Here is a 12,639-nt window from a genome sequence, read left to right as displayed (position 1 = left end):
GAAAGCAAATTTTTACTCAAACACTTTCATATTTTGAATTTGAAACACAAAAAACTACAGATGCTGTCCCTAAAATACACTTAAAACATAATTGACACATAAGCTTTGTGCAAAACTTGATACACAATTAAAACAACAAGTAAACATATAAGGAAGGATTGCGTATATGAACCAACTACTCAAAATCTCCTAGGAACCAAGATCAAATTGTTGCGCCTATCAGATTATTGTATATGTAGTTGTCTTCGTCAATGAGTATATGAATTTACAAGTTTACTTGTTGTTTTAATTGTGTATCAAGTTTTGCACAAAGCTTATGTGTCAATTATGTTTTAAGTGTATTTTAGGGACAGCATCTGTAGTTTTTTGTGTTTCAAATTCAAAACATGAAAGTGTTTGAGTAAAAATTTGCTTTCCTTTTTATCTTGTGGTCAGTGTACTTAATTGTTTTGATAAAAATACTGCTATCTTTGTTATCCTGACTAGGGACAGAGTACTGTATCACCGACAGAACCATTATTATTCAATTTACTACCCACCCCGGTTCTGAGGGTTATAGGGTCACCCCATTACATGTAATAACTTCTAAAAGAAGGCGTGCCGGTGCCCAAGGCTCTGCCCAAAAGCCTGTGGCTGTTCCAATTGATTGTCATCACGCCGAATACCAAGGTTGCATTATCAGAAATTCACCTCAAAACCTTTTTAATCCACTACCAGACATTCACTACCTGTTTATCTCACTCTTGCAGGTTCCTGCTTAATCCCTTTATGACGTTTTTTCCGTCTTTCCCTTCTGTTGTCTTTCCGTTTTGTGTGTTGTTCCCTCTCTTGCTCTTGTAGATGAATAAAGTGGGAAAATGAGTGCTGGCCCCCAAAAATTAGTGTTGGTGCCCCAACCAGCAACCACCAGCTCACATTAACCTCATAGATGCTAGTAAACATCCCTCCCCAGTGCTGCGCTGTCCATTGGAACCAGTGCTGAATGGACGTCCAATGGTCGTGCGCAGCACTGGGGAGGTAGTGCTGCCGTCGGCCAACGCACCGACGCAGGACTTAAGGGGTTAAGCACTAGTATCATCCAATCACCAAACCCTAAAACCCTTGTCCAAAACCTAACCTTAAAACTCACAATTACCCTTACCCAAAAAACTATAGTTTAGGGTAAGATAGTGCTAACCCATTACCTCATCGTCCCTCCCTCGCTTCCCTTCCTTACAGAATGAGGCATCCCTGCCTCACCAGACACCCGTACCCACGTGATTTGTCACGTGGGGACTATATATAGCCCCCAGCCCCCTCATACCTCCTGTTTTTTTCTGTCTCACCACTGTGAGACGCGCGTCCCACGCGCTGGCCGTTCTGCGGAGCTGCGGTCTTTTCACTTTCTTGAGGGCTTCTCCCTCTCTTGCAATTGCCGTCCTGGGTCTGGCGGCGCCGACCTGGTGTATGCAAGCCTTCCCCACCGCGTTGGTGTTGTTGCGGTGCACTTCTCGGCGGCTGGGCGGTCGGGTTCCGGGTGACGGGGTCACCGGCCCTGAGTGGCTGGGGCTGTAGTTCCGGTTCAGATGGCCGGAATGGAGGTGGCGGCTGGCGGATGTGCTGTGGCTTCTCGGCTGGCTGTTCCCGATGCTCCTATGCGGTAGGGGCCTCGTTTTGAGGTCGTTTTTATACATTTTTGTGTTTTTGGTGATTGGATTCAGTGTCTGCGAGGCTTCTTTATTGGTGGCCTCGTGTGTCTTTGTTTCTATTGGTTTACCCAGCTGGGTTGCACATTATTTAAGGGCTTACCTCGGCTTTCTGCCCTGTCAGTTTCACTATGGCTAAACGGACATCGAAGCGCTTGAGGGTTTTGTCCTCCTCTGATGAGGATGGTGAGGTGCCTGTCCCGGCTCGTAGGACCAGGTCCCAGGGTCCGGTGGATTCTTCTGCCCTTCTGTCTGCTTCTGAGGTGCAGTCCATGATTGAGGCTGCTGTGTCTCGTGCTTTGGAGGCGAGAGGTGCTAAGCCACGGCGCAGGTCTTCTCGTGTTGCGGGGGGTCCGGTGGACTCTCCCTCTGAGGACTCTTCTTCGGACTCTGCCATGCCTTCTACATCTTCGGGGAAGTTTGTGCGTAGGGAGGAGGTGCCTGCTATTCTCCAGCACATCAGGGAGAACTTGGGGTTTTCTCCTTTTGCTGCTCCCATGGGGTCCGAGGACATTTTTCCCCAATATGTTAAGCCTCCTGTACTCTCTATGCCCTTTCATGGTCGCATCAAAGACTTGATTTCGGGGGAATGGCGAGACCTTGAGCGCTCCTCTGTTCCTCGCTTTTTGCAGAAGCTTTATTCCCTGGAGGAAGGGGAGGTCTCTCTTCCTCACTCTGTGAAGGTGGATGCCATGTTGGCCACTCTTATTGGGCGCACTTCTATTAATCCTGAGGACTGTTCGCCTTCGGATGCCACGGATAAAAAGGTGGATGGTGCGCTGAAGAAGGCCTTTTCCGCTGGGAATTTGTCTTTACGTGCTGGTATCTACTCAGCGTATGCGGCGCAATCTTTGGTGTCTGACTTTGGCAAGCTGGCCACGGCTGTTCAGGAGGAGTCGGACTGCTCTGGCTTGCTTGTCCACATGGAGCAGCAGGCTAAGCTCTTGGCTGACGTCTCTTCAGATGTTCTTCGCTCTGCGGCCATGACCTCTGGCTCCTTGGTTTTGGCTCGTCGGAACTTGTGGATGCGTGACTGGAAGGCTGATTCTTCGGAGAAGTCCTCGCTCCTTAAGATTCCCTTTGATGGCAAGTTGCTCTTTGGTGACCAGCTGGATAGTATGGTCACTAAGGCGTTCAAGGACCGTAAGCATGCTCTGCCTTACAAGGGCAAGGCGTCTTCCTCTGGTTCTCGCCGTTTTTGGAATCCTGCTCCTTCCTCCTCTGCGTCTTTTCAGTCTTCCCGCCAGTCCTCCAGGAACTTTTCTGCTCGTCAACGCCAATTCAGGCCCAGGAAATCTTCGGCCTTGCCTGGTCCCAAGCTTCCGGCGGATACCTTCAAGAGGAAGTCCTGACGTCGACTGTGTTTCGCCCTCGGGTCCTGTGGGCGGAAGGCTGTTGTCTTTCCTGGACGCTTGGCAGCTGGATGTAAGGGATCGCTGGGCATTGACTATTGTCAGGAGAGGCTATATTATCGACTTTGTCGCCGTTCCGCCCGGCTGGGGCACCATCCTTACTCCTATCCCCAGGTCTCCATCCAAGAGGGAGGCTCTACTGGAGGGGGTTCGGGATCTTCTGTCAACGAAGGCGATTGTTCCGGTCCCGCTGGCGCAGCGAGGTCTGGGATGTTATTCCATTTTGTTTCTGGTCCAGAAGGTGTCAGGGGGATTCCGGCCGGTTCTGGACCTGAAGAGGGTGAATGGTTGGGTTCGGACCGTTCACTTCAAGATGGTGACTTTGCAGTCCATCATTCCGTTGGTGGGGGTCCGGGACTTCATGACGTCTATCGATTTACAGGACGCCTACCTTCACGTTCCTGTGGCTCGGACTCATCAGCGGTTTCTTCGCTTTGCAGTTGGCGGCTTCCACTTCCAGTTTGCGGTTTTGCCATTCGGGCTGAAGTCCGCCCCTCGGGTCTTCACCAAGCTCTTGGCCCCCTTGGTGGCCCTGGTCCACTGTCAGGGGATATTTTTACATCCTTATCTGGACGACTGGCTGGTTCATGCTCCCTCTTTCCAGTTGACTGTCGCTCACACAGACTTGGTGCTGGCCGTTTTGAGGGGGCACGGCTTTCTTGTCAATCTGGGCAAGTCGTTTCTTGTTCCTTCCCAGGATCGTCTCTTCATTGGGGCCAGGTTTCGGACAGATTTGGGAGTGGTCACTCTGCCCGAGGCTCGGGTGGTCAAGATTCAGTCTCACATCCTGTCTCTGCTGTCCGGTCCGGTGCAGGTGGCGGCACGTTGGCTGCAGGTCCAGGGGGATATGGCTGCCACGGTGTTTCTGGTTCCTTGGGCCAGATTTCATTTACACACTCTGTTGGCTCATGTTCTGGCGCATTGGTCTCCCCATTGCCTTCCCCTCTCTTCTCAGATCCCGGTTTCCCCTCAGATCAGGTCTTCTCTGGGTTGGTGGCTGGTTCGGGATCATTTGCTGAAGGGTGTCTCTCTCTCTCCTCCGGCTCCGGTTGTGGTGACGACCGATGCCAGCCTCTCGGGTTGGGGGGCCTGGCTGGGGGTTCATCAGTCCAGGGGCTTCTGGTCTCCCGCTCAGAGCAGGATGTCATCGAACTGGAGGGAGTTGGAGGCTGTCCGTCTGGCTCTGTTGGCCTTCTCCCAGTTTCTGCTGGGTTCCGTGGTCCTGGTCAGAACGGACAACGTCACGGCCATGGCTTACGTCAACAGGCAGGGGGGGACGAGGTCCTCTTCTCTGTCCCTTGTGGCGAGGCGGTTGTTTGTTTGGGCGGAGTCTCATCTGTTGGCTCTCTCGGCGATCCATATTCGGGGGGTGTCCAATTCCCGGGCGGATGCCCTCAGCAGGGCCATTCCGTCGTCTGTGGATTTCTGCCTTCGTCGGGAGTTGTTTGTGGCTCTGACGTTGCGTTGGGGGGTTCCGGTGGTGGACCTCTTTGCGGATGTGGGAAATGCCTTGGTGTCCCGGTTTGTCTCCCGCTGTCGGGAGGGGTCGGCCTGGGCGGTGGATGCTCTCTCTTGCCCTTGGCCCCGCGGGCTTCTGTATGCGTTTCCTCCTTTCCCCCTTCTTCTCCGCTTCCTGCTGAGGGTCCGGTCCTCGGGGGCTTCTGTGATTCTGGTGGCTCCGGCGTGGCCTCGTGCCTCCTGGTTTCCTCTCCTGGTGGAGTTGAGGTCGGAGGTGGAGTGGTTGCTGCCTCTGTCTCCTCCCCCTTTGGTCTTCCCGGCGTTTCAACAGGATGTTCTGGGCCGGATGCGCTTGGCGGCTTGGAGGTTGAACGCCTAGGTCTTCTGCGACGTGGGGTTCCGGCTGGTTTGACCTCTTCTCTGCAGGCGGCTAGACGCGCTTCGACCAACAAGTCTTACCTACGGCACTGGCGTTCTTTCAGTCGGTGGTGTCTTGTCAAAGGTTTGGACCCCTCTTCCTCTTCTTTGTTTGAGGTGATGCTGTTTCTTCAGGAGGGTGCTTCCTTGGGCTTGAAGGTGTCTTCCCTTCGTTTACAGTGGGCTGCGATTAGGGCGTTTAGGAGCTCTTGGGGCAATCTCTCGGATTCTGAGGGGTTGGTCAGTCGCCTTTTTAAGGGTTTGAGTAACGTTCTTCCTACCCCTCGGCGGCATTTTCCGACCTGGGATCTTTCTCTGGTCTTGGACGCCTTGATGTCATCTCCCTTTGAGCCGTTGGTTTCTGTGGATCTGCGCCTGTTGTCCTTCAAGACTTTCTTTTTGGTGGCCATTTCTTCTGCTCGCCGCCTGAGTGAACTGGGTGCTCTTTCTTCCAAACACCCTTTTTTTCGGGTTTTTGATGACAGGATCGTGTTGCGACCTATTCTTTCCTTTCGTCCTAAGGTGGACTCTCAATTCCACAGGGATCAGGAGTTGGTTCTTCCTTCCTTTTTTGGTTCCCCGTCCTCGGAGTCTGAGGTGCGGCTTCACTCTTTAGATGTTAGGAGGGCTCTCCTGGTCTATTTGGAGCGGGTCGCTCCTTTCCGTCTCTCGGATTCCCTTTTTGTTAATTTTGGTCCTGTGAATAGGGGTTTGCGTCCTTCTACTCCTTCCTTGAGTCGTTGGGTTCGTTCTCTGATTTCTTTGGCATACAAAGAGGGGGGACACCTTTCTCCTTTGGGGGTTCAGGGTTGTTCCACTCGCTCCATGGCTGCTTCCTGTGCGGAGGTCCAAGGAGCTTCCATTTCGGAAATCTGCCGGGCTGCCACCTGGGCTTCCCCGCTGACCTTTGCCTCTCATTACAGGATTGGCCAGGAGGTTGACTGTGCTGATGTGTTTGGACACAGGGTTCTTTCCACTATGATTCCTGAATAGTGGTTTTTCCCCTGGTCTTCTGTGTTTTTTAATAAACCTGTTTTTTGCATACCTTCTTTGGTTGTCCTGTTTGGCTTTGTACATCTCATTCTGTAAGGAAGGGAAGCGAGGGAGGGACGATGAGGTAATGCTTCAATTACTTACCGGTAATTGCATTACTCTGAGTCCTACTCCCTCGCTTCCCTTACTTACATCCCTCCCTCCCTCCCTGATGGTCCAGGCCAACCTTTTGGTATGGTTTCGATCTGTGTGGTATTACAGGAGGTATGAGGGGGCTGGGGGCTATATATAGTCCCCACGTGACAAATCACGTGGGTACGGGTGTCTGGTGAGGCAGGGATGCCTCATTCTGTAAGTAAGGGAAGCGAGGGAGTAGGACTCAGAGTAATGCAATTACCGGTAAGTAATTGAAGCATTCACTAACTCTTCCCATAACTGTAAATCTCACCCTTTCCTTAACCAATAATAAGCATACTATGTTATAATTAGGGCTCCCGGTTTTCAGTTTTTACGGATTTTTACATATAAATACAGACGGAAAACAAGTTTTCCTTTATCTGTATTTATATATAAAAAACTGTAAAATACTAGTATATTTTGCAGTGCTGCCGTCTGGTGTCTCACCTTCTGTAGAGGGTTAAGAGGTGACAGCTTCCCCAGCTTCCCGTGTGCACACAGAGCTGCCAGCCGCACCCAAGTACTTCACAGGCCTTTGAAAGACCATTTATTTGTTAAAGAGGATGCTTTGTTATTTCACCCCTTTTAGAGCCCCTGCCAGAGGCAGATTAGGACGGACTCATAGCTGCCAAGGTTTCAGATTGCTATGTAAATAAGAGTGACATTTCCATGAGTGATACTTTCACAAGCAAAATAAAGAAACGCATAATAGGGAGACAGGATATAAGTATCAGAATTTACATCCATTTAAGCAACTAGAAAAAGAAGATTTTAAAACTGCAGCAGAGCACCAGAAATTGAAGGGCACTTCCCTTGTAACCTTACCGTACTGTTAAGGTCGGCGGGACGGCCCGGTTCCTCTAGAAATACCGCTGTATTGACCAGCACAGGGCACTATAATTGCAAGCAGCGTTCGCCAACGAGCAAGGCTCCTCATTACACCTCCCTCTCAGGTAAACTACAGTAATATCCGCTAGTGAGTCATTCCTCAAGCAGAGACAGACGGCTTGACTGCACAATTGCTTGAGTATAGGGTCGAGAATAGGAGCAAGAACGGCAGCTCAGAATGAAGCCATTTTTATACCAGTTGAGTGCAACTAGATAGCAGGCAGGCACAGGGAGTGAGAAAGCTGTCCGTGCTGAACTAACTATAAAGGTGTGCACTGAGTGGTGTACTAGCCTGCTCTGGGCTCCATCACGGCGCTGCGGTCCTGGGAGTACAGGCCCCAATCATCACGGGATCACAATGTAAGATTTATTTTACAATTGTTGCAGCTTCCTGATCGAGCGCGGTCATTCAATAGGTTAACTTAAGCTTACAGAAGCTGGTACTTACTTGGGCCGGGGCCGGAAGCAGAGTCTCAACTTGGAGTGTGGCGTGGCGAGGACGGCTTCATTAATTACTAAAGCAGCGTCTCTCTGCAAGGCAGTGGCTGCAGGCTCATGAATTCAGCTGCAAGCCACCGCAGGCTACCATAATTATTCTAAAGCGTGTCACGCTTGACGTGCACTGTGTGCGTCAACCTGCAGTGCCAGGAGTGTATTAAACAAAAACCTAATTATCACACTGAACACAGCTCTGCACGTTTGTATCATGGGAATTCAATCCAATAGGCTTAAATCTTTTAAACATGTTGCCTCTCTAGCCTCTGTATGCTCCCCCCACTACTGTGGTCCATGTTGTTTCTTCCCCCCACTCCCAGTTCTGCTTCTACCCCTCCCCCTGACCAACCCGCAAGCTGGTCATCATTTTTATTTATTAATTAATTTATTAATCTAAGCACTTTCGAAATGTGTTTTAAAAACAGTGTCTTTACCAGTTATTTTTATTTAGTGATCCACAAGACGTGTATCAACATATTGGATAAGTAAGAAAAAAGGAAAAAACACAAGTGTCATTTTGTAGGCCCAAACTTGCATGTTGAATGCAGCCACGTTCTTTTTTTTAAAATAGCTTTGCTGCACAGCAAGTGCAATACTGTACAGCTTGGCCAAAAAAGATTGTCAAAGCCCATAGGTCTAATAGGCGAGGTCGACTGGCATTGGCAATGTTTGTTTAACTCCTCCTCTGGATACCCCTCATACACTAGGGTTGTTATTTTCTACTGAAATTTCGCCTGGGGCAGACTTGAAGCAGCACATTTAAAAAACAGAAGACAAATGTGTTTAAGGAATGAACTCTTGTGTATTATGCAATGCAGCACTGAGTGCCTCTTCTACCTAATTCATACCTGTGAAAACTCACCTGTTAATGAGAGATTTCTCCACGTCGTTCAGGTAGGAGTGGTCGTTGTTGACAGACATCATGGAAGCGAAACTATCACAAGACATATGGTCTGGTTTGACACAGCAAAAATATTCCCCATCTCTCTCATCGACGTACTCGCACAATTGTTTTTTTGTCTGTATTTGAAAGTTGCACTCAGTTTCGACGCTGTGGGTCTGATTGATGAAGGTGCCTGTGAAATCGACGTTGCAATATCCTTGATTTCTTGCCCTCCATATGGCTGCATTGGCCTCACTGGGATGTAGCAGCAGCAACGATACATTTACTTTGCCCTCCCAAAAAAGAGTAAAATGAACGTGGTATGTTCCATTATTAAAATCTTCAATCTTCCCAGAAGTTCCCGCTCCAAGCTCAGGTGAATAGGCTCTTCCGATGAACAAGTCTCCCCCATATTTCTTTCTGTTGCCCAAATAATCGAACACATCGATCCTTATGGTTAATTGATCTCCAACACAGTAGTTTTGCTTAGGGTCTATCAGAGTGGTCTGGCTATTTTCAGCGCTGGACGTTTGATCCTTGTGAGTGTAAGTGACATGGGGAATCATGTGTTGGATTCTGTTGAAGATTTTGTTAATTTCTTTGTCAATCGCAGTCTTTTTAATTCTCAGCAAAGCGTTCACTTCCAAGTTGGCGGAGTTAGATGGACTCAAATACCAACAAGTTGAATTCTAAAAAGATAAAACAAGATTTGGGTTTGTATCAATGGGATAGGTAACCTGGTGCGCTGCAATATGGCCTTTAATCATCAAGAGATGTAACTATAGTGTACTATTTTACAGACATTCTCTGGCATACCCACCTATGTTCCACACAACTGAAGGGCTGAGGGACAGAGTACTCCAAACCTACCTCAAGAAAACAGTGAGACGGGAAAATAATTCTGAATAATCAACTGTTGTAAAAAGCAAACTCAACCTTTGATCATGTTAGATATGGTGAAATCGTATTTTTTCAATGATGGAAGCGGAGTTGGTGTGACCAAAGCAGGCATGTGCAAGACTTTTGTTACACAGCCATAGTCTTGTGTCATTCTGAATTATTGAGGTGCCCCTACTTTCTGTAGTGTCCCACATTTCCCACGCATGTGCCCTTGCAAACTTGTCTTTCATGAGTATTAGGCTAACACATGGATTAGTGGAGACAGAGACATCATTAGAGCCGAATCAAAATTACTTGTGGGGGGCTCCCTTCGCTTTTCAAATGTTGTGCGTAAAACACTGAGTCATTCTTTGAGAGTACATGTGGCAAATATTGCATTTTCAAGCACACAGGGTCAGTAACATTATAGTAAGCGCAGAACTTGACATTCCCTCCTCCCCAAATTACATCACCTTACTGCCCCGCTACCCGCTACGCGCTACAGCCAACAGTTGCATTACTTGACAACCTGGGCACTGCATACCGCACCGGCCCACCGGGGTACCTGAACACAGACAGCCTCCTCAAAATTCTACTCAGTCCGTACATTGTGGGTTAGGGCAGTAGAGTCCAGGGCCACCGTCAGGTCCGTCCTTCTTTCCCGCCTACCCAGTGCACACGTGGAATCTACCCCCTCCTCGGGTCCATGGAATGGTTGCACTTCTATTGTTGTGCACCCCCCTTTGTTGTTAACTGTCAGCGCTCTGCCTCCGCGTCTGAGACGCCTTGCCTTTATGCAGGGTGGATGGGTGGTCGACGACGCTCCTGTGGCCCTGCTGTGGTCCGAGGAGACAAAGAGCCGAAACTCCCAGAGCTCACCCTTAAATAGCCTGCTAAGTTTTGTTTCTTCCTAATGACATCAGCCCTTCTTTATCCAGCCCCTCTTTTCAGGGCCAAAACCCCAGAGGAGGATCAGCCCCGTGGCGTTACTAAGGGCGCCCTCCGCTAGGCGCAGGGGGCGCCTGCTCATTCTCGGCATTACATGATTTTGGGGCTCTAAAGGAATTTTAGCACAGCGAATGACAAATGTTCTATTTGAATGCACATTAGGCCAGTAAACTTGTTGCAATGTGAAATGCCAGATTCTATTTCTACCACAGAAAAACAACAGAACTGCCAATACCGATATTCTATTTGAATCAAATTGAAAACGGTGCAAGTAAAATATCAATGCAAAACCGTCACTAATCAATAGTTTTTAATTTCAAAAAGTTTCAAAACAATTTAATTCTTTTTTCATAACAACTCCTTTTCTGTACAAAAAATACACACCAACCCAATATATTTAAGACAAATACTTGAAGAAGAATACAACAATGACTGGTCTCAAGTAGGGATTATCTCATCATACACTTTCATACCAATTCAACAATACACCATTCCACATTCAAAAACCAAGTCGCATACCACATACTTTCAATTCACACACCAAACCCTTGGGTACCCAAATCCTTATTTCTTTTACTTACAAAACTAAGGGACCTACGCCAAACAAAGAACAATTTTGCATCTGAAATTAGAATTGCACCACATATAGTAACAATGACATTTCAGATTTCACATAAAAGTTTTTTGTCTTGTGGACCTCTAAAATTCTTAAGGGCTACATTTGTTTGGCAATCCTAAAAAGGGCCTACGCGTTTCGAACCCACTTCAATCAGGGGTTCTCTTCAGGACCAACCAACATTTCCTTAATTCACCAATCAATGGAGTCCAAAAGTTATTGAGATATCGCCGTACAGGCTCATGATAGTATTAGTCAGAAACAAAAATCTCGAGGATGTCCGAGGAGTAAAGGACTTCAATTTTTGACAGTGCCTTAGAGCAGCGTAGCGTTGTAGACCGCTGCTTCGCCACATTGGCGTTTCTCTTAATTCAATTCTTTGCACGCTCTCCTCTTAGTTCGGAGGGATTCTTGAATTCACTATGCCTCAATCAGCCAAAGAATCTGTGAAAGGTGCCGCCATTGGCAAAATTCATACATTGCAGTTGCTGGGGGTTATGGGTCCTTTGCTATGACTTCTGCTAAGTTTTGTTTCTTCCTAATGACATCAGTTTGTCCAGCCCTTCTTTATCCATCCCCTCTTCTCAGAGGCAAACCCCGGAGGAGGCTCAGCCCCGTGGCGCTACTAAGGGCGCCCCACCGCTAGGCGCGGGGGTGCCTGCTCATTCTCGGCATAACATGATTTTGGGGCTCTCAAGGAATTTTAGCACAGCGAATAATGCATTTTAAGCACCTTTATTTAGTTACTGCTCTGTTCATGCTTCATTTACCTGCACACAATACTTTTATGTTATTTTCTGAATATGATGTTAGTATAGTAAACAGCTTTGAAGCTGTTTGGGGGAAGCTGTCACATGTCCTAGCTCTATAACACAAAGAATGTTGAATATATATTATTTGGTACTTTGTGACAACTCCCACCAAATATTTTTGAATTTTAAATGCATGGGTAGTCATTTAGCAAGAAACAGAACCCATGTTTGATAAGATTTGCTCTAATAGCATACATTAAGGATAGAAACTGAGCACACAAGCTTGATTATCGATGATACCCCCACATCACAGATGGGTGTCAATCTTGGATTACCAAGGGTAAGAGATGTTGACCTGGTTTTTCATTTGCCACTCATCGCACTGCACTCAGTACCCCTTGTCTAATTGAAAAGATCAGAAAATAAACAGAGCTTTAAAAGTCTTATGTATTTTTTATATCCCAGCCCCTCTACCTAGCCACTGGGTAGCAAATAAGTAGCTGTTGTGGAGCTAAGCATGGGTAAAGGAATTAACCTTTGATGCCAGTACTGCTATTGCTGCCACTTCAGTGAATAAATGCCATTACAGCTTAGGGCTGACATTCAAACATGCAATGTACGCCTGAACACAAATGGAAGCAGATTATTAAATAGCAATAATATTCGTGAAAATTATTTGCAACAGTACTCGAAGAATGGGAATGTATTTACTGATAACAATGTTTGCATATTACTATTGAATTCTTATGTGAAGCTAATGACATATAAAAAAAGACTTCCTGTGGTGGAAGCTTAGTAGCAGTCTGATGAAGTACTCCCAGAAAGAACTTTGGATGCATGAGTCTGTCATCTAATAAGAATGATAGGGCTAAATAGGAACAATTGCATAACATTTTGGAGTACTTATTGTGTGAGAAAAAGATGGGACTGCAGACAAACTAGTCTCTGCTTTGTTGTGGCAGGCAGAAATTAGGCACAATCGCTAGGCTCTGCAAACCTATTCCCAACTTCATTTGAGTTAACATATTGGCTCATA

At 47.5% G+C, this 12,639-nt stretch overlaps 1 protein-coding gene across 1 annotated transcript in view; it reads right to left on the bottom strand.

The window, feature by feature from the left end:
* The window catches only part of LOC147732726 (NXPE family member 1-like), a 78,522-nt gene that overhangs the window by 27,797 nt on the left and 38,086 nt on the right, over positions 1–12,639 (bottom strand). Inside the window, exon 2 of the mRNA XM_086954312.1 lies at positions 8,388–9,097. Coding sequence (XP_086810438.1) covers positions 8,388–9,097 — 710 coding nt within the window. The remainder of the gene's footprint in view (positions 1–8,387; positions 9,098–12,639) is intronic.

Source organism: Lissotriton vulgaris, chromosome 2_1 (genome assembly GCF_964263255.1).
Source record: "Lissotriton vulgaris chromosome 2_1, aLisVul1.2, whole genome shotgun sequence".
In the NCBI taxonomy this organism is placed as follows: Eukaryota; Metazoa; Chordata; class Amphibia; order Caudata; family Salamandridae; genus Lissotriton; species Lissotriton vulgaris.
The sequence above is the reverse complement of the archived record's forward strand: the minus strand, read 5'-3'. Positions and strand labels throughout refer to the sequence as shown.